This window comes from Megalobrama amblycephala, linkage group LG23 (assembly GCF_018812025.1).
Source record: "Megalobrama amblycephala isolate DHTTF-2021 linkage group LG23, ASM1881202v1, whole genome shotgun sequence".
Lineage (NCBI taxonomy): Eukaryota > Metazoa > Chordata > Actinopteri > Cypriniformes > Xenocyprididae > Megalobrama > Megalobrama amblycephala.
In genome coordinates this window covers 3,660,608-3,684,125 of record NC_063066.1, presented here as the reverse complement: position 1 = coordinate 3,684,125, position 23,518 = coordinate 3,660,608, and the positions used below count along the sequence as shown (strand labels likewise).

The 23,518-nt window shown below is 35.7% G+C and overlaps 1 protein-coding gene across 11 annotated transcripts in view; it reads right to left on the bottom strand.

Annotated features, from left to right (window-relative positions):
• Positions 1 to 13,961: 13,961 nt before the first annotated feature.
• enox2 (ecto-NOX disulfide-thiol exchanger 2) overlaps positions 13,962 to 23,518 on the bottom strand; it is a 287,212-nt gene continuing 277,655 nt past the window's right edge. For 5 of the 11 annotated variants that reach the window (XM_048175884.1, XM_048175880.1, XM_048175883.1 and 2 more), the window contains 2 exons: positions 23,138 to 23,223; positions 14,218 to 15,181 (listed from right to left, as the gene is read on the bottom strand). In XM_048175884.1, the coding sequence (XP_048031841.1) occupies positions 15,050 to 15,181; positions 23,138 to 23,223 (218 nt within the window). In that variant the 3' untranslated portion in view covers positions 14,218 to 15,049. Of the gene's footprint in view, positions 15,182 to 23,137; positions 23,224 to 23,518 lie in introns of all 11 variants that reach the window. The other 6 variants (XM_048175877.1, XM_048175879.1, XM_048175878.1 and 3 more) reach the window with 4 other exon arrangements.

Genomic DNA, 23,518 nt, shown 5'->3' with positions numbered 1-23,518 from the left:
GGCTTATTTTTCATCACTGAGTATATAATAAATATTATATTAAAATTAATAATGTTTAAATACATTTTATCTTCATATTAGAAATCATTTTGTTTTTTTCAGTTGACACCACCTATTTTGTCACGTCCCTCGAGGCCTTCTATGAAAGTGTACTTGGGATATGAATAATAAAACGAGAAAAAAAGTCATTCATTTTGGCATTCCCATAAATATCCATCTGTGCTTTTTTCATGATTATTCATTAAAATCACATTATTTAGCTCCGTACCTCAGTAACCCCTCAACCCCGTCACACAAACCATAATGAACTGATACTTATGTGACATCATTAATAGGAAGTGACATCATAGAAGTCTTCTGAACAACACTGTGAGCAAGTTAGCACCTTCTTTAATAATTGTAACTAAATTATGTTGTGAAATTGTGTTTGTCGAGCTTAACGACTCAACCCCGTTACATCAATTAAAGACAGAAAACTATTACTTGTGAAAATTATCTTTGTTATTTCAATATTATTCATGATTTCTTAATATCATGCATGCCATGCGCTCTCCATTTATTCTCTAGATTTAGAGCAGTGGCCAAAAATCTCAACCCCGTCACACCTACATTTTTATTATTATATTTTTGTTAAGTTTATGAAAAAGTAATTTAAAGTAAGTTGAATTCTGTCTGAAATGTTCAGAGCAATCATGAGAATACTGATTTTTAGCTCAAATCCTGAAGTTAAGCCTTTGATCAGAAATGATGAGGTTTCTGTCACAGAAAGTGCCCATTTCAGGCTTTAGTTGCAAAAGTGTGAGATTTTATGAAACTTTTATATTTGCAATTACTGAATTATAATCTGATTAATAGAAAAATGTTGATTTGATCACAAATACATTTTATAATAATATTCAGAAAGCTCCCATAGTGTCCATAACTTAAAATAATGACCAATAATAACAGGGATTTGATGCCTGAGATGGGAAAATATGTTTTTCTGGAAGTTAAACATGTCATTAATGTTGTTGGTGTTCAGAAAAGTAATACATTTTGATAAAAAATCTAAAAATGTGTATATATCTAATTTTAGGTGCAGTTTCAATCACATTTTAGCAGTTTAGTTTAAAAAGTACAAACATTCGTTGTTCTTTCAATTAATATTTGAGGTCATAAACACTGTAAGACAATCATAAAATAATTTGAAAACAAAAAAGGTTTAGTTGAAGCATGTAAAACTGCTGTGTGTTAAAGTAATCTCAGGTACATATGAAGTCATCATATCAATTCTACATTCAGGGAATCATACATGCTGTGCTGTAGTGACCTCTGTTGGCATTTAACACACGATTTACATTAGAATTGCCTAAAGCAGTGCACTTCTCCACAGAGACACACTGCACTGCACATACTGTATTTCTCGCTTATTTAACACGTTTAACTCATAGCAGAGAGAGCTTCATCCTCTCAACTGGATGCATGTACTGAAAAAGTCCTTTGCATGTTTGGTTCCAGAATGGAATTTATTTTTTCCCAGGATAGATGATGATTCGGGACAGTACCTGGAAATCCTGGATTTACAGCAAGTAAAAAAAGGGACACAATTACAATAAACACTACAAAAAAAAAAAAAAAAAAAAAAAAAAAAAGTGTACATCAAGGACAATAATTATAAAGATAACATCAAAGAAATAGTTCTAAAAATCTTTTTAAATATAAAAAATATAATCATAAGAATAATCTACGGAAGAGGATTAGGGCCAAGCAATAATAAAAAAATAAAACCATCTTGAGATTAAAGTTGTTAAATTTCGAGAAAAAACTCGTTAAATTTCGAGAAAAAAGCCATTAAATTATAAGAACAAATTCATAATTCTCAACATTTTATCTCAACTTTTTTCTTGAAATTTAACGACATTTTTCTCATAATTTAACAAATTTGTTCTTGTAATTTAACGAGTTTTTTCTCGTAATTTAATGACTTTATTCTCAACATTTTATCTCGACTTTTTTCTCGAAATTTAACTACATTTTTCTCATAATTTAACGAATTTGTTCTTGTAATTTAACGACTTTTTTCTCGTAATTTAATGACTTTATTCTCAACATTTTATCTCGACTTTTTTCTCGAAATTTAACGAGTTTTTTTCTTGAAATTGAACAACTTTAATCTCGAGATGGTTTTATTTTTTTTATTGTTGCTTGGCCCTAATCCTCTTCCGTAATAATTATAATATAAACAATAGGACGACCTTTTTTTTTTCTGCATAACAGTACTGAAAAATTCGGTTAATGTTTTGTTATGAAAAAAAAAGTCTTGATTAAAGGGTTAGTTCACCCAAAAATGAAAATTCTGTCACCCTCATGTTGTTTCACACCCGTGAGACCTTCGTTCATCTTCACAACACAAATTAAGATATTTTTGATGAAATCCGATGGCTTAGTGAGGCCTGCATTGATAATTAACACTTTCAGTGTCCAGAAAGCTACTAAAGATGTATTTAAATCAGTTCATGTGCCTACAGTGGTTCAACCTTAATGTTATGAAGCGACGAGAATACTTTTTGTGCACCAAAACAAACAAAATAACGACTTTATTCAACAATATCTAGTGATGAGCGAGTAGTGACCAAAACACTGCTTCATGAAGCTTTATGAATCTTTTGTTTTGAATCAGTGATTCAGAGCGTGTATCAAACTGCCAAAGTCACGTGATTTCATTAAACGAGGCTTCGTTACATCATAAGTGTTTCGACATTTCAGTGGTTCACCACTGGGGGGCGTGACTTTGTCAGTTTGATACGCGCTCTGAACCACTGATTCGAAACAAAAGATTCATAAAGCTTCAGTGTTTTGGTCACTACTCGCTCATCACTAGATATTGCTGAATAAAGTCGTTATTTTGTTTGTTTTGGTGCACAAAAAGTATTCTCGTCACTTCATAACATTAAGGTTGAACCACTGTAGGCACATGAACTGATTTAAATACATCTTTAGTAGCTTTCTGGACACTGAAAGTGTTAATTATCAATGCAGGCCTCACTGAGCCATCGGATTTCATCAAAAATATCTTAATTTGTGTTGTGAAGATGAACGAAGGTCTTACATGATACCCTCAGAATTTTCATTTTTGTCTGAACTATCCCTTTAAGTCATAAAAGGCTTCAAATATATATATTTTTCCTTTAGATTTTGGTGTGAAATATGATGTGTTTGTGACCCTCATACTGCACTGTCTTCATCACATACGGAGAGGTTTGAGCTTCTAAGATAAGTCATGTTTTTAAGATCACTCTCTCACTTTAATGTAGTTATGAAGCTTGTCCACTGCGGTCTGTTAGCCTGCTGAGAGTCATACATTAACAGTCCAGATATCACTTTCCTGCGCTGGGAAATCTGCTGAACGCCGGCAATCAATGAAGTGGATCTAAAGCTCCCTATCAATTTCCATGAGGCTTCATGATGCATGCCTCTGCTGGTTAGAGACATGGATGGATGAATACATAGACAAATAACCCTAATGATGCTGATAAAATGTATTAAAAACGTATAATGCAAGAACAGGCCTATGCAAAACTGCCTTTGTAGAATGTATCAGGCTCTCCAGCAAGTGTAAACAGCACATATTTAGTTTGGTGCCAATTGCGTAATTGTTCATCTTTTCGATTTCCTCAGTGAGAGGCAACAACAGAGAGATGAGTGTGAAATGAATCGTCCTGACTGACCTCTGGTCCATCCCATCGCCCCAGCAGTGTGAGGTCAGTGAGAATAGAGGTCCGGCGCTGTCCCACACTCCAGAAGGTAGACTAAACCCTTTATCTGTCTATTCCCAGCACAGGCTGCCGGGCCACAGCCGCTATCAACAGAGAGCCTGAAATATGCCTCACAGAAACCAAATCCAGTCTCAGCTCGGTCTCAAAATAGATTTCTCTTTCTTGTCTTTCACCTCTTGTTGTACACGGCACTGGAAAACAACACCAGGGCCGGACAGATTCAACCTCGGGTTTCCATTCAGCAGCATGTTCAGAGGAGATAACAACAAAGATTTATATTTCTATAGGAAGTATTTTCTGTGTGAAGGCCAATCAGCTTACAAAGGAAAGTTCTGGTTCAATATAACTTGAGCTCTACACACAATCTGTTGCCGCTGAAAATCATTTAGACTTGTCCCTCAGTTTGTAAAAATAAGCAAAAATAGTTATTTTTTTTAGTAATGCACTTTTACAATGGAAGTCTATAGCCATAAAACTTTAACATCATACTAGGCGAGTGTGATACGAACACTAACATAAACCTATATATTGGTCAGTGACATTTAAGAATGTCTGGATACAAGCAACATATATAAAAATGTCATTAATTACTCACCCTCATGTCGTTCCACACCTGTAAGACCTTCGTTCATCTTCAGAACACAAGTTAAGATATTTTTGATGAAATCTGCATAGGGAGCAATGACATTTCCTCTCTCAAGATCCATTTATGTACTAAGAACATATTTAAATCAGTTCAATATTAATATTATAAAGCCACGAGAATATTTTTGGTGCGCCAAAAACAAAACAAAATAACGACTTATATAGTGATGGCCGATTTCAAAACACTGCTTCAGGAAGCTTCGGAGCGTTATGGATCAGTGTGTTGTATTTATTAAAATTTTATCGAATTTATCAGCTGAATTTATTAAAATGATCCCATTCATAAGTATGTGAACCATTGATTCTCAATACTGTGTGTGGTTACCTGATGATCCACGACTGTTTTTATGTTTTGTGATGGTTGTTCATGAGTCTCTTGTTTGTCCTGAGCAGTTAAACTGAGCTCTGTTCTTCAGAAAAATCCTCCAGATCCTGCAGATTCATCAGTTTTCAAGCATTTTTGCATATTTGAAAACTTTTGAATTCAAATATCAAGGGAAATTGTACTTAATTTTTCTGCCGGGAAACATGCAAATATCTTCTGTTGGTTCTGAAGGGCAGTACTAAATGAAAAACAATGATATTTAAACATAATAAGAAAAATTGTGACATCTTCATCCTGTTCAAAAGTTTTCACCCCCCGACTCTTAATGCATCGTGTTTCCTTCTGGAGCATCAGTGAATGTTTGAACCTTTTTTAATTGTTGTGTTTGAGTCCCTCAATTGTCCTCAGTATGAAAACACAGATCTCAAAATCCTACAGTCACTGCTGGAAAGGGTTCAAATATGCAAAAATGCTTGAAAACTGATGAATCTTGTGAACTAAATGCAAACATCTTTTATGTAAAATATCTTACTCAGGACAGTACTAAATAAAAAATAACATGCATTTTGTATGATCTCTCTTATTTTATTAAAATTATTCACATTTTCACAGATTCTGCAAGTGTTCTTGCCACTCATATATATGTGTGTGTGTGTGTGTGTGTGTATATATATGTATATGTCTATGTATGTACATGTATGCATATATATACAGCACAGCGTTGCCCTCAGGCAACGGAAAGTTCTCTTAAGCCCTATGATAACAACCAATTAGAAAGGTCGAGAACGTACCAAATAACAGTCCAGTAAGGTGTTGGAGTCAATATCAAGCACCATTAAGAGGTGGGACGTCCTGTTCTGACACATGGTCACAGGAGCACATGGTTTGAGAAGAAGGCAATATTATTTGCTTTAGTAATCTTATTTAAAACGACATGAACTGTACATAAAAAATATGTGTGTGTGTGTGTGTGTGTGTGTGTTTGAAGGTGTAGAGAAGCCTTTTGTCAGGTTTTGTGAAGTTTTTTTTATTTTGCATGTTCAGAAATTCAGTTTTTGTTTTCGTTGCCTCAGGGCAACGTTGTGCAATAAGGGGTACTTTTCGAGGAGGTTTTAGACAATACCTCACATTGGCCACAATGTATTATAAGAAGGGAAGATGCAAGATTCCTGGGTGTGCAGGAACACCCAAAGTGATGTGCAAAAATTGTAACATACACCACTATGTCACAGCAGAGAAGAAGTGCTTTTTGAAGTTTCGCACGCAGTGAAATCTTATTACATGAAGTACATTATATTGCATAGCACACTACATGATACAGACATATGCATGTATCAAATTCAATATATCAATGTCTTTCAAGTGTTTTTCCCTTTTTACTTAATGATTTCTTAATTTTTATTTTTTTTTTTATTTGATTTTGATGATAATTTTCTCTATGACTGTTCCATTGTCGCACAACGTTGCCCTGAGGCAAAAAAAAAAAAAAAAAAAAAAAAAAAAAAAAAATATATATATATATATATATATTTTTTTTTTTTATCAATAAAATATTCCCAAATTAACCAAAAAATGATGTGGAATATTTTGTTTTCATGTGCCATCAACATGTGTGCAGTAGAGGGATACATACATACATACATACACATATACATACAGTATGTATATATTATGGGTGTCTATATTTACATGTGGGCGTTCATTTTTCAAGATTTTTTTGTAATTTATTTTCAAATATCATGAATTATTAATCATTAATCATAAATGTCATTAAATATTTAGGAGTTGCACCACATGAACTATGAACATCTTTAACAAACATCATAAAATCTCAAATTATTTGATGTTTTAATAAGACTGACTGACCACATAATACTAAAAGATTATTTAAAACTGAAGCTTTTCTTTTCTTTTATTCTTTTAATGAGATCAGGACAGTTGTATCATGCTGACATTGACTTTATATGTGTAAGTCATTGCACAAGTGAGCTTCACGTTGCTGTTTTTACTCTCCAGAACACCCAAAATTGTTCCACAGTAAGTGAGTTACGGCAAACACAGTTTTCGTTTGACAAGCTCGGCTATTTAACTGAGGAAGGAGCCGACATTAGTGTCGCTGTCGATAGAGCTTAACTTGTTTGGAAGCCAAAAGACTCCTTTAAAGATTCAGACAGCGAGTATCTGCAAACAGTTTGAGAAGCACAACGATTGACTGGAGCTGAACTTTATGGACCGAGGCGAGTAACCAGCCCTTCAAACCAGCACTAATAACCAATCGCTCAAGCGTAAAGTGAGCCGTCACAGAACATTTCGTCTAAAATCTTTATTGGGCAGTGCAGCCACATATCAAAACTCATTAGGGAACGGCCTTGCTAATTTAGATTTAATAAAAGTGACTTACTGTTACACAAAGTCACCGTGACTTCCCTCATGAAGACGTTCAGACACAACTAAGTTTGAATAGTTTCAAGATTTCTGTCAAAGTGACAGTGGGAATCTTGGGGTTTCGTGGCTGGAAGAACAAACAAGACTTTTGTTAAATATGCAGCGCTGCTTTTTAAGACCTGCTGTTGAACCCTTTAGAATACTATTTATGCAAGTGCTTTTTTTGACTGAGGAAACATGAGCGATGTTAACTAATTAATAGAGTTTCTACTGGAATATAGTCTACATTTCTACACGCCGTTTGCATGAGATGGCAAGCTTTTCATAAAACCCTTGTAGATTTGAGGAAAACTTGAGTTCATTATTTTTTGGGATAGAGTTCTGACATCCTGCTTTGTTCAAAGACTTCATGAAACAGCAGATGACGAGTAAGATCTATTTAGAGGCGCACAGCTTGCTTTTCCCAGTAAACGCAAGGAAATAAATCTTTAGAACATGATATTTAGACGGAGTTGATGTTAAGTCTGAGTCGCTTTTGGGGGCATCGGATTGAAAATGAAAACAAAGCGGCACTTTGTTGAAAACTAAGTGATTTTTATGCTTAAAAATAGAGTTCTGAACGCTCTCGATAATCTCTCGCGCTGAGGTGATCTGTTTCTTCATTTGTGTTTGAAAGGTCGGAGGCGTAATGAAGATGAGTGTGACTGAAGTTCATTAATCAGACAGTGCGTCTCAGCGCTGTCAGGACCACTGGCATTTCAAATCAAACACATCAGGACCTCAAATCAAATTATGTAAAAGGCCAAGAGGCAATGACATTATTGCAAACGTTTGAGTTTTAATTCCAAGACAAACAATGTGTATTGTGAAGAAATAAGGGAACTACTGAGAGTGTGATGTTACACCTGAACGTTAGCCATCGTTTTATATGAGACTCCTTTTTGTATGTTTATTATTTATGACAAAATACAGTCGACATGACTGATGAAAGTGGAGAAGTAATTATTTACAGTCACATTCAATTGCAGCAAACAGATTTGAAAGGATTAGTTCACTTCTGAATTAAAATTTCCTGATAATTTACTCACCCCCATGTCATCCAAGATGTTTATGTCTTTCTTTCTTCAGTTGACAAGAAATGAAGGAAAACATTCCAGGATTTTTCTCCATATAGTGGACTTCACTGGGGTTCAACGGGTTGAAGGTTCAAATTGCAGCTTCAAAGAGCTCTACATGATCCCAGACGAGGAATAAGAGTCTTATCTAGAGAAACCATCGGTTGTTTCCTAAAAAAAAAATAAAAATTATATACTTTTTAGCCACAAATGCTCATCTTGCACTGCTCTGTGATGAGCCACGCATGACGTAATCATGTTGGAAAGGTCACATGTGACGTAGGCGGAAGAACCGAGCAAGTGTTTACAAAGCGAACGTGCAAAGACTAAGTCAAACGCCCTTTACAAAAAAAAAGTAAACAACGAAGTTGGAGGAGAAAATGAGATTTTCGCCTTACGTCAAGCGTGACCTTTCCAACATGATTACGTCATGCGTGGCTCATCGCAGAGCAGTGCAAGATGAGCATTTGTGGCTAAAAAGTATATAATGTTTATTTATTTTTTTAGGAAACAACCGATGGTTTCTCTAGATAAAAATCTTATTCCTCGTCTGGGATCATGTAGAGCTCTTTGAAGCTGCAATTTGAACCTTCAACCCGTTGAACCCCAGTGAAGTCCACTATATGGAGAAAAATCCTGGAATGTTTTCATCAAAAACCTTAAAGGGTTAGTTCACCCAAAAATGAAATATCTGTCATTAATTACTCACCCTCATGTCGTTCCACACCCGTAAGACCTTTGTTCATCTTCAGAACACAAATTAAGATATTTTTGATGAAATCCAATGTGAATCCTCCATTGCCAGCAAGATAATCAACACTTTCGAACGCCCAGAAAGCTACTAAAGACGTATTTAAATCAGTTCATGTGCCTACAGTGGTTCAACCTTAATGTTATGAAGTGACGAGAATACTTTTTGTGCATCAAAAAAGCTAAATAACGACATTATTCAACAATATCTAGTGATGAGCGATTTCAAAACACTGAAGCTTTACGAATCTTTTGTTTCGAATCAGTGGTTCGGAGCGCGTATCAAACTGACAAAGCCACGCCCCCCAGTGGTGAACCATTGAAATTTCAAAACACTTATGATGTAACGAAGCCTCATTTACTGAAATCACGTGACTTTGGAAGTTTGATACAAATTCTAAACCACTGATTCGAAAAAAAGATTCGTAAAGCTTCAGTGTTTTGAAATCGCTCATCACTAGATATTGTTGAATAAAGTTGTTATTTGTTTTTTTGGCGCACAAAAAGTATTCTCATCGCTTCATAACATTAAGGTTGAACCACTGTAGTCACATGAACTGATTTAAATACGTCTTTAGTAGCTTTCTGGACACTGAAAGTGTTAATTATGTTGCTGTCAATGCAGGCCTCACTGAGCCATCGGATTTCATCAAAAATATCTTAATTTGTGTTCTGAAGATGAATGAAGGTCTTAAGGGTGTGGAACGACATGAGGGTGAGTAATTAATGACACAATTTTCATTTTTGTGTGAACTAACCCTTTAACTTCTTAAGACATGAACATCTTGGATGACATGGGGGTGAGTAAATTATCAGGAAATTTTAACTAATCCTTTAAAGATGATTATATTCTTGTTTTAAAGTATCTCCCCATATTGATTAATACTCTATTTATAAAGTTATCACAAAAATCTGAAGCAGCACAACCGTTTTCAACATTGATAATAATCAGAAATGTTTCTTGAGCATCAAATCATCATATTAGAATGATTTCTGAAGGATCATGTGACACTGAAGACTGGAGTAATGTCAGCTTTGATCACAGAAATAAATTACAGTTTACTATATATTCACGTTGAAAACAGTTCTTTTAAATTGTAAAAATATTTCACATTATTACAGTGTTTTCTTGATCAAGTAAATACAGCACATAAGACACTTCTTTCATAAACATGAAATAAATTGAAACTGTAGTCTAGACATATTATCACAACACAATGTTAAACATTTAAAATAACTACCTCATTTTATTTGCCTAGCTATATAACATCGTTCAAATGTTCTTTACAGAAAGGTTGACGATGCTTGATCTCTTCATATGACTGTAATCTGCTCTCCTACAGCCATTTCACTGCACGCACCGTCTCGCTTTCTGTCCAGAAGGGGGCGCTCATGAACCGCTATACTCTGTGTATCGGCTCTGATTTTTGATCCATAAGCATTATTATGGACGTGGTGACCCTCTGTAACCTCCACGGGTTCCTCCTTAAACAGATGGACGCTTTCTGTCATAGGCTCTGACTGCTGAGGAGTAAATGAGGACCTTTCACTTGTGAGGGACGACGGGAACATCGGCTCTCCTTACGAGCCAATCACCTCCCTCTCATCTGATCGCTCAAGGGAGTCGCTCCTTGTAATTGCCTGGATTCACTTTGACTGGAGGAAGTCAGGTAAGAGTGAGCTAATTAGCTAAAGCATCAAGATACGGCCCCCTATAAAGAGATCCGCGGAAGCTGGAACACTCCATATCCAATTACTTCCAAGGATGTAAGGAGCATGGCATTCAGGGGATTATGGGTTATGAGCCAGACTCTTGGGTGTGTGCAGTTTGACATCGCTGCCCTTTGGATTCGGAGCTGCTCCGCTCTTTAGGAGAGCTCAAAAACAAGGCCAGGTGCTGAAGGACACTCCAGCTTCCACAGGAGGAATATAATCGAGGATTCGCCTCAATCCGTGCAGAGCCGAGTATACCAACTCTCGGTGGTGCTGCGTGAAGAAGACAGCAGAATGAAAAACATCTCCAGGGCACCACAGAGAGATCTAATTAATCTGTTTAGGGCTTTGTGTGATGTTTAGAAAATCTCAGAACATCCGAAAAACGGAGTAAATAAAGTTATTGTGTGATGTTTAGAAAATCTCAGAACATCCGAAAAACGGAGTAAATAAAGTTATTGTGTGATGTTTAGAAAATCTCAGAACATCCGAAAAACGGAGTAAATAAAGTCTACCGGGGAACAAAAGTACATAAAAACGACAACAACACAAAATAATGGTATTGCAGAGAATATCTGTGTTTGTCGATGTGAAAACCACAGCCATTTGTCAAATGTAGGCTGAATGACAGTGATGGAGTCTGCATAAAGCTGGAGAATTGATGCCGGCCGCACACGGCTCTCTGGATAAGTGCTCTGATGGAACGGTTGGGGCTTCCCAAAAATAGAGGAACGAGGGAGGAAAACAGGACACGTACGCTCGTGCCGCGACCTTTCCGTGCTCCTGCATCTGTGCATGTGTTGTTTGTCTCATCCAAGTTCAAAAACATCTAAACCAGTAAAAGCTGCATGAGAGTGAACTGACAGAGACCTTCTGAAGAGGGACTCCAGCTTCGCTTTTAATGGAGCTGATGAGTGCATTTAAAGAGATATTCTGAGCTGAGCTCAACTGTGGCATGATTATTATCATAAATAAATAAATACACAAATATAGTATGGTTTATCCCATATACTGTATATATATAGATAGATAGATAGATAGATTATTCAGATATATTTTTTTATATTTTTTTTACTAGTGGGTTCAGGACACTATAGTTCATTTATGTAAGTGAGGAGAGCAAAATAAAGTAAACTGTGACATCTTATACCCAAAAATTCTTCATTCAGTGGACTACCAGTAAAACAGATTTTTTTAATTGATTGACAGCACCAATATATATATATATATATATATATATATATATATATATATATATATATATATATATATATATATATTAATTTTAATGTTTATGAAAGAAGTTTCTTCTGCTCATCAAGGCTGCATTTGATTAAATTTTATTAAAAAATACAGTAATATTTGTGAAATATTATTACAATTTAAAATAATTGTTATCTATTTTAATATACTTAAAAATATAATTTTTTTTTTTGAAACCTGTGGATACTTTTTTCAGGATTCATTGATGAATAAAAGGTTAAAAAGAACAACATTTATTCAAAATAGAAATCTTTTCTAACAATATACGTTTTTACTATCACTTTTTATCAATTTAACACATCCTTGCTGAATAAAAGTATTTTTTTAAAGTATTTTTTTTTCAAAAAAAGAAAGAAAACTGACCCTAAACTTTTGAATGATACAAAAGATTTCTATTTTAAATAAATGCTTTTTTTTTTTTTTTTTTTTACTTTTTTAAATTTTTCACCAAAGAATCATGAAAAAAGCACTGCATGTTATTAAATAAAGCTAAATTGATAATAAATCATCATATTAACTTTTTTTACTTTTTGTTCACCAAAGAATCATGAAAAAAGCATTGCATGTTATTAAATAAAGCTAAACAATATAAATAAAGCTAAAATATATGTTTTTACTATCACTTTTTATCAATTTAACACATCCTTGCTGAATAAAAGTATTAATTTTTTTTTAAAAAGAAAGAAAACTGACCCTAAACTTTTGAACGATACAAAATATTTCTATTTTAAATAAATGCTCTTTTTTAACTTCTTTTTCACCAAAGAATCATGAAAAAAGCATTGCATGTTATTAAATAAAGCTAAACAATATAAATAAAGCTAACAATATATGTTTTTACTATCACTTTTTATCAATTTAACACATCCTTGCTGAATAAAAGTATTAATTTTTTTTTAAAAAGAAAGAAAACTGACCCTAAACTTTTGAACGATACAAAATATTTCTATTTTAAATAAATGCTCTTTTTTAACTTCTTTTTCACCAAAGAATCATGAAAAAAGCATTGCATGTTATTAAATAAAGCTAAACAATATAAATAAAGCTAACAATATATGTTTTTACTATCACTTTTTATCAATTTAACACATCCTTGCTGAATAAAAGTATTAATTTTTTTTCAAAAAAAAAAGAAAGAAAACTGACCCTAAACTTTTGAATGATACAAAAGATTTCTATTTTAAATAAATGCTTTTTTTTTCTTTTTTTTAAACTTTTTTTCACCAATGAATCATGAAAAAAGCATTGCATGTTATTAAATAAAGCTAAACAATATAAATAAAGCTAACAATATGTTTTTACTATCACTTTTTATCAATTTAACACATCCTTGCGGAATAAAAGTATTTTTTTTTTTTTTAAAAAGAAAGAAAACTGACCCTAAACTTTTGAAAGATACAAAAGATTTCTATTTTAAATAAATGCTGTTCTTTTTTTTTCTTTTTACTCACAAAAGAATCATGAAAAAAGCATTGCATGTTATTAAATAAAGCTAAATTGATAATAAATCATCATATTAGAATGATTTCTGAAGGATCATGTGACACTGAAGACTGGAGTAATGATGCTGAAAATTCAGCTTTGCATAACAGAAATAAATCATATTTTAAAGTATATTAAAACAAGAAAACCATTATTTTAAATTGTAATAATATTTCACAATATTATTGTTTTTTCTGTATTTTTGATCAAACAAATGCAGCCTTGATGAGCAGAAGAGGCTTATTTCAAAAACATTAAAAATAGTAATGTTTGCAAACTTTTGACCGGCACTTGGGATATTCAGAAACGCAGCAACAAACAGTACAAAAAAACACAATGTTGAAATTCACATTTAAGTGACAGAAGCCTCTTTGTAAAAACGCTTTACATGTTCATGCTCAGTTCACTTAGATTTCAGTCCATCTTAAGTGTCTATATTAAAAATTCAGAATGAATCGAGGGCTGTTCGACGACAAGGGGAAACACAATCATTAGCCATTATTAATTCATGTTCGAGAGGCCAAATGTCTGACAAGCATTTGAAAATAATTTTTCATACTTGCGGCCCAAGGAAATAGAAAAAGTGCAGTGGGAACCGATCATGTGTAATAAAGCTTTAGTTTCCCTCAGCTATAAGCGGAAAAAAAATCACCTTACAAATTGCACAACAGAAAAGCATTAGGGACGCTTGACTGTGCCGCCTTCAGTCGCGAGATGCAGCTCACACATCTGCACACGAAACACATACATGCAGCGCTGTGATGGTTAATTAGAGTTCACAAGCTCTGTGCAAAAACAGCAACACGGCTCGACACGTTCACAGCTGCTCAGTCTGGTTACCAGTCAACTCAAAGCGATTACAAAAAACTCCATGCATTAGAATAATACGAACCATTAGAGATGGGAAAACACCGCAGACTGACTCAGACCGCCAGGGGACACAGATCTACTGCGGTCTCCAGCTTAAGCAGGAAAAGCCCGAAGGTTTGAAAGGACGTGTGTGGCATAAATGAGAGGAAACGTCTAACGAAGGCGTTTATTTATCCCACGATTCCTCTTTTAATTAGCAGACGTGCTGAAAGTTGAAGATTTTGGAAGCACTGGCCTAGATTGTTGAACTAATAAATTAGTCTGGTTGCATATTTTGTTGTTGTTTTTTTATTTAAAAATAGCAAGTTATTCAAACATTTACAGGATATGTGAACAAAAGATTCTATGCAACTGTTTCTGCAGCCTATACAGAAGAGAAAAGAAATATATTCATGTTATTTATAAGGTTTTTCTTTTTTACAAATTAGAGGTGAAACGAGAAAAAGAAAATGTATGTTGACAGTTCAAGTCCTCGGTTCAGCAGACCCTGATTTTTACCCGATGCAGCAGCTCAGAGTCACGTTGTGTGGTTCGTACACACACTCCGACATGTGCTCGTGTGTACACATACTAAAACATACTACACACACACCAAAGTCTTGAGGTTCTCCAGGTCTCCAAGTGTTTTCTGAGATTTAAATCCCATGGGGCTGGATGGATGGACACGGAGAGCTGGCAGGTGATTGGTTGTAACCCCTCGGGTCCATCGGTCGTGTCGTTTCTAGCGAGAAGCCCGACCCGTGTCTCTACGCCGTCTTGATGCCCTCAAACCCACAGAACTTCCAGCGTTTCTCCAAACTAGCCCCGACGCCCGTCAACTCCTGCTTGAAGGTGCAGGGCAGCCGACCCAAAAGAGTCTCCACTTCTGTGGTACTGATCTGAAACAACAAGAACATCAATAATTAGACTGATCCAAACTCTACCAGTGGAGATGCTTCCATTTCTTTTTAAAATTTAACCCTTAAATGCATACCTCGGGTCTTTAGTGACCCGGGACGTCATTCACTACCCTCCTCCTCGTTCATTTTTTAAAGTTAGACATCAACCTTCTTTGTATTCCTCAATCAATTCATTATAAAGAATATAAAATGATAAAAGAATGCCTATTTTTGTATTAATTTTTTCTAAAAAATTGTATAGGGTCGCTAACGACCCGAGGTGTGTATGAGTGTACGTATATTTTTTCTGCACAACAATAATTGAATCTTAGATGACGGAATAAGTGCAATTCACCTTTATTCCACATGGTGGCAATGTCTGATACACAATGCTGAAGTGACGACTCATTCAGACAGAAAACGAAATAATAAGAAAAACATGGAATGAACGCAATCAAATATGACTAACTGTTACTGGATGGATCTGGTGAAGCTGTTAGCGATCAAAATATTGATTTTGAAGATGTTGAAAATTATATAGTGTTGAGAATACGTTTGAGATCGCGAATGGGCTCATACATAAAACTAGCCCATTATTTGCTGAATTTAGTGGGAAATGAGCTCTGACGAGGACAGTGATGATGGCATAAAACATCTGCTCAAACTGAGCCCTTTCAAGCTCCAAAAGGTAACAAAATATGCTTTATTTTATTCTTCTGTAATTGTTACTCTAATATCAGAGGAGTTTTATATTATCGCGACAAGTAGAGATCCTTCCGTGTTAGATATAGATCCGGGTCGATAAAGACCCGAATATGTAAGAATGATTGGCGAAACAGTCATGCATTTAAGGGTTAAAAGGAATATTTAATTCATGTTAATTTAGCACTTTTCACAATACAGATCCAAAGCATAATGCACTGTAATAACACTGTAAAAAAGAATTGTTGGTTTAACTCAAAAAACTAAGTTACCTGGTTGCCTTAATTTTGAGTTCATTGAAATTAAAATATAAAAAGTTAATACAATGAAGGTGATTGGTTTAATCAGCAGAAACTCAAAATATTATGTGATCTGAACCACATTAATTATCCAAGTTGATTTGAAAAAAGAAAAAGGTTTGTGATAACAAATCATGAAAATAATTTTTTACAGCGCAGACCCAGATGTCTGAATGAAGGGAAAAACTCCATCAGTGGTGAGATGTTTGGAGGAAAAACTTGAAGAGAACCAGACTCATCTTCCTCTAGCAGCAAAAATAATGTCATATGATAATCATATACAGCTCTATGATAGTTGAAATGATGCTATCTTTCAACGCATTAAGAGGCCGTTCACACAGAACCCATTTTTCCATTCCACTGCGCTTCATTTCCATTGTTTTTCCATGTAAACCCACTAGACAGACGTGTTCGACCATTGCACTTATGTCTTTTGCAGTGTCTCCCACGTGACATGACATTTTAAAAAAGCGGCGCTCAAGTTAAAAGGAGGAAAAAAACGCATCTCTAGACCAATGATGCCAAGTCCGCCGTTTTAACTCTGCTGCCGCGGGTTGAAGCGACCCCAAATGAGAAGATATTTAGCCCCTGGAATGAGAAATTTATCAGGGGAACCCTGCCAAAAATGTGGATTTTACCCTCTGGAATGCAATTTTTACCGGGGGACCCCCTGAAACACGATTAGGCTAGTTTTGAGTGTCAGTTGGGTGGGTTTCGTGGTGAAAACCTGGCAACCCTGGAAGTGGGTTGTTTTTCATGTCCGCGGGTTGAAGCGACTCCAAATAACATGATATTTAGCCCCTGGAATGAGAATTTTACCAGGAGGAACCCTACCAAAAAGCAGATTTTATCCTCCGGATTTTATCCTCCCACCCCCCCGAAATGCGTTTGGGCTAGTTTTGAGTAGCAATTTGGCTTTTTTTTGTGAAAACCTGGCAACCCTGCTCTAGACCTACCACTGTTTTTCATTCAACGGAGCTACATCTTGCGTTTTTAACCTCAGAATGCATTGAACTGGCCCTAAAGCAGTAAATAAAGCTTATGATTGTGTAATTATTGCAATATACTGTAAGGATAATAGACTGTCACTGATTGGAATCTATGATTGGGTCACTATTGCTGTGTTTCTAGCATGTTTTATGTTTGGCAACAGTAGTCAATGTGTAGATTTTTATTTCTTAAACAGCCATGTAGGAAGACACACCATGGCCATATTCCAGGATGACGATGTCAAGATTCATCAGGCTCAAATTGTGAAAGAATGATTGGGAGGGAGCATGAAGAATCATTCTCACACATGAACTGGCACCTCTGAGTACAGGTCTTCACAAGTCCAGTTGAATCAGGTCCAAAACTTCGATGAGTGCCTCGTACACGGGTCGGGTTTGGTATTAGTGGCCTCGGGTAATTTAAAATAGATGTGCTTTATTTCCTGAATGGATCCGAGAAGACCCAAATTATTTTAAACTATGTCGGGCATTTAACATTTAAGTTCTCTCTGAATCCGCACTTCTACGTGCAATGGACCTGCTTCTGCATTTAGACTAATTCGCTCCACAATTTTGCCTACCATTTCAACAAGCACCATCAGCATGGATTTTAGACTCGCTGCTTGCAAGATCTTCCATGTATTACGGTGAATAATGTTAATCGAAGTGGCATCTCTAGGCTTTAAATCAGATGTTTCGAGTTATCTCAACAACTTTGAGGTAAAAAGTGTTGCAGACAACACAAGCAACGGCTTTCTGGCTTTTACTGTTTAAAAACATTCACACATCAGCACCAAAACACCAGTAAATTCTGTGATGTCAGTCATTGGAAATGATCGTTAAACGCTGTGCTGTTGTCTTCATTTGCCCGCATGTGGAGAAGCTCTTTAGTTGTATTATCTGTTCAGTTTGACAACATTTTTGAGTGGCAGGCATAATGGATGATCAAACAGAATGTGTTTTTGCTCTTAAAAACACGAGATGCACATAATAGCATCCAACTGCAAAGCCGCAGTGCTGACGAATGGAAAAGAAAGTTTCGAGTGCGACACGCTGAAAAAGCTGCGAGACGTGGCGCAATGGTCAAAGATGTCCATCTTGCGCATATTTACATAGAAAAACTATTAAAAAGCAACAGAGCTTACAGTGCGCAGTAATATCCTTATAAAGTTTATGATTGGCCCAAAGCAGACTTCTTACATCAGTGCATTCTGACTTCATACATGCTCACCGGTAGATTACACCGCTAATCTTCATTACTGCTAATGTTACAAGGCACTCCAGCAATTTTCTGGGATCCAACGGTGTGGATAAGATGATCTCTTACCCATAATTTACCAGTAAAGACTTTATGTGTGAAAGGGGCTATTCACGGCCATCCTGCAAAATGGCCTTGATGTGTCTTCCTACATGATTGTATAGGAAATGAAAACTGTTCCCAAACATAAAACATGCTAGAAACATAATAATCACAGCAATTATGATCCAATCATAGCCTCTTAAGCATTTGCCTATTAAAATCCAAACAGTGACTTTTTTTATTAGTGTATATTAGCAGCCTTGTCATGTCAAGTTGGTATATTCTGGGTAAAAGACAAGCTGAGCTCAATCAACAGCTTTTGTGGCATAATGCTGATTGCTTTATTGACTTTATTCAAAGAAAAAGCAGCAAAAATCTGGGTCAGAGTGACTTACAATGGAAGCGAATGAGGCCAATCTGTAAACATTTCAATAGTTTATAAACAAGACTTTGGAAAAGAACTTTAAAAAAAAATGCAACTTATTGCCTAAAACCCTAAAATGACTATAAAAATGACTAGAACAATTTTAAATAATACAATATACAATGTTTTATTAATTAATTGTATGAATTTATAAAATAAGTTTCACGTCTGCTTTTAAATCCTTCAAAAATTGGCCTCATTTACTGCCCCATTCTTTATTACTATTATTTATTTTTTTTAAAGAAAATGAGGGATGATTAGAAATGAGTTTTGTGGCAACACCATAAATGCTGTTGATTGAGCTTAATCTGATGGTCTGGACACTATCGCAGCTTTCATTGGCCAAGGACCGCCCAATCACAGTTCATTTTGTTTCACGTCATGTTTAGGGGCGTGAAAACGTAAAGTCGCTTTCCCTACGATAACAGACCGGCGTGCATCTAATAAATTATTCAGTAAGAACATTTGGCCATCTGTACAAAGAGCCAAATGATTAATGTCACAGATGTTCTCGTTTGATCACTGACCCTGAAATAGTGCAGAATCTTAAATATTTCACACAGTTTTCTAAAACTTCCAAGGTTTAAATCCAATTTTGATGTGGTCTCAGATTTTTGGACCCCACTGTGTACCATGAATCTCAGAACTCATGCGAGGTGAATTGTGTTCTTCACAGGATCGTGAAACCCACTTGCACCAGCTTATCGAGTGCCAGGCAGGGCGACGTGAATGGCGGTTTATCAATTAAAGCCTCCCACTGGAGTGTATTGTTTTTAGTGAAAACAAGCGGGAGTGTTGATGAAGATATGAAGGCATGTGTGCGCTGCGGAGAGGGAGAGCGTGGGCACTGACAGCCGGAGGGCTTCAACTCAAAACTGAAAAGATATAGAGCCTCATTTTCACCCTCCATCTGTAAGTGTAAATTAGTCACTGTGTGACAGCAAATGGAGAGCGAGAGAGAGATAAAGCTGGAGAGATGAAGGAAAATAAAGGGTAATCAACACTGTGCTATAGTAAGATGAGCGGTTTATTTCAGCATTAAACATTTTGGCAGGAAAAGCTTGAGGACTGTGTTTGAGAACCGGAAGATGAAAACACACACATGAAATAGGTGTGTGTGTGTGTGTGTGCTGTGCTTACACCCTGAGCGCTTTCTGTCTGCTCAAGGCCTGTTTACTCAGCAGAACATTAGAATGGTAAGCAGAGCGCCATACATGCTTTCAGCGTGTGTGTGTGTGCAGGTGCTGTGAACAGCAGTAAATACATTCAGTCCTGTCCGTGTGTGTGTGTTTGTCAAGGTTATAGTCATCAGTTAAAGCTTTCATGAAGACTGAAACGGATAAAATCAAATAATAATGGTGCTTGCAAAAAAACTAAAAATCAACTGAAATTATAAATATGCACTAGAATACAAACTAAAACCCAGTTACAGAGGACACACATTTTTAATTAATGCTGGATGGTGTGATTTAGTAATTATAAAGTGCAACATGTAAAAAACTTTTGTGAAATTCGAAAATTGCAACAATTAACCATTCAGCAGATGATGACAGCAAATAATGACTGTGAAATGTTGCAGAAACCCCCAAAATAAATTAGAGCCTACTTTAGTTGATCCAAACTGCCTAAGAAGAAGTGTTTGCACATAATAGCATCCAACTGCAAAGCCGCAGTGCTGACGAATGGAAAAGAAAGTTTCGAGTGCGACATGCTGAAAAAGCTGCGAGACGTGGCGCAATGGTCAAAGATGTCCATCTTGTGCATATTTACAAACTGCCTAAGAAGAAACACTTGAATATATTTCAAATGTCTGTATCATGAACTGCACAAACTTTGCGACAAGTTTAATTCTCTTGTGTGGGCTATTTGACTTCGAAATCCCCGGACAAGCCAGAGTAATGACAGTCACAGTTTACTGCAAAACATGGCACATTCAACTGTCAGCTGTATTCTTATGAATGTCACAAATAAAACTTAAACTTAAAGTGCTCCTATTATGCTTTTTCAAATGTTACCTCTCATGACGTGTGTAATATGGCTGTTTGTGAAAATAAAAAGTCTGCAAACTTTTAAAGATTAAAGTGCATGATAAATAAAGTTATTATCTTCTAAAAGAACGTCCTGTTACACACCTATGTAACAATGTAACAAATTTGCATAATGGCAGCCTATGGTATTATTGGCTGTCTGTGAACAATGTCTGTTTTGAGCATCAAACACTGTAGTTGTAGCTGAGAATGGAAGAGCTTGGTTCGTATTATTGACGCTGTTAATGCCCACTTTGCATGTGCTTCAAAAGGAGGAGGAATTGATTTAAAAAACACAGCATCACTGTTATCGTTCGTATCACTGTTTATCAAGTGCTGAGGAAGATCTGGAGCTGAAATTCAGATATGGCAATGGCCATTTGGTTTGCAACACATGCTGTAAGCAGTAGACCAATCAAAACAGACTGGGCCATCTGACCAATCAGAGTAGAGTAGACTCTCTGAAAGGAGGGTTTAGAGCAGGGGTGGGGAACGTTGATCCTGGGGGGCCATTGTCCTGCAGAGTTTAGCTCCAACCCTAATTAAACACACTTGAAGCTAATCAAGAGTTTGAAGCTAATACCAAGTTTGCGAAGTTCGGACTTGGGTCCTTGGTAGTTGGGACTTAGCAAGTTCGACTCATGCAGCTTAGCAAGCTCGCTCTGGCTTCTCTGGTTATCTCTGTATGTATTTTAGGCAACAATAAAATGAAATGTGTTATAAAACACCACTCTGCCTCTTTTCGTTTTATTTAAAAAACAAACAAAAAAACAAAACATATTAACAGCCTCACAAATGTGGTTCAGGCAACGCGTTTATTGATTATCTTCAATGTCTGCATATTTATAACAAAACTAAATATTAAACAACCCTGCCTCTTTACGTTTACATTTCAAAAATATTAAACATATTAATATATTTGCATATTCTGATTATCTTCACTGTAATAAAATGAAATATAACAAAACACAACCCTGTCTCTTTTTTGTTAAATGTCAGTTTTAATGATCAATGATAGCCATTATAAAAGGTATAAGAATATACAATAAGAAATAAAGCAAACAATTCAGTCAAGCGTACAAAGTCAGCGCTTTAGTTGTGGTCAAGTTAAATACCCTAAATATATAAAGTTATGAAACGTCACTTTGCCCTCAGCCAAAACGATTAGCCAGGGAAAAAAATTATAGATTCATGAGACCAAAGATCGACCGTTAGTTATACAAAAGGCTAATTATGTCATGTTTAACCGCTACAGAGACATCAGAACCAGCGGCAAACGTCAGAAGGATTAGCCGAGGTAAGGCTGCTCTCGGCTGGGTACATGAGCGCTGAGCGCCCGGTGATCATCTGGATCTCACAACTCCGACAATGTCAGATCAAATTTTCAGAAAGGCACTATCTTTATCAATAAACCACAAATTTGAGCTTTAAACCAGTATAATCTCGCCTGAAAAACTCATAAAACTACATATCATGACATAATAACAGTGATATGTTTAAATTATGCAGGTTTTCTCCTTTACTATTTACTTGCTGGTTACTGCGTGATGCCTTCTGGGATACCTGGCTGTCTCAGGTCTGCACAAGTCACCTCTCGGTGCATCCTCGATAAAAGGGGCGGATCAAGAACACATCCAGGGATTTGAACTGTACTTGGCTAGATGTGAACTTTGAATTGGAACAGTAGTTGGGCAGCGACTGATGACGTTTCACAAGTCCACAAGAACACAAGTACGGACAAGAACGCATATTGAGAAATGGCTAAGGTCTTCAGGATTATTAAAGTTACAGGCAGGTGAGTGATTTTTTCAGGGTTGGAGCTAAACTCTGCAGGATCAATGTTCCCCACCTCTGGTTTAGAGAGACCAAATCTTTGAAGAACTGTTTTCAGACTGTGTATTATCAGAAGATTAAAGTGTTTTTTGACCTTGGACATGTGTAAACCTGTTATGGAAGACCTCCGAAACAAAACGAGTAACCTTTAAAATAGCATAATAGGGGCACTTTATACTCTGATGGTATCATTTTATGGTGCAGTTTCTGCTGAAGTATAGTATCTGTAATCACAGTAAGATGGAGTGGCTAATGATGCATCTGGAATAAAACATCTGAAGATAAATAAATCTAAATAATAATTAACTAAACTGAAAATAAATAGTGATATTCTCTGAACTGTAAATCCTGGTGTGTGTGTGTGTGTGTGTGTGTTTCATACCTTAGTGTCCAGCCGCTGTAAATAGGAGCAGATATATTCAATACTGGCTCCAAAAGGATGGACGTGAAGAAACGTTGAGATGATTCCTGTGGAAGCAAAGCCAAAGATAAAATAACTCATCTATATAATATAAACCTAATATCTGTTCCAAAACCTTTGATGTCTCTATTAAATTGATTTTTTTTCTCAATTTCTGGGGATGAAATGAGTAATTCCAGCCATTCAGCATTACAGTATAATTGAAAGTCACCATTTTTAACACTTAATAGTTTAATAGGCTTAAAAATATAAATATTTTTTTGATAAATATACATAAATTGAGTGTACTTATGTTAATATATTTATATAAAGAACATTTTGGCATTGCTTGCCCCACATAGG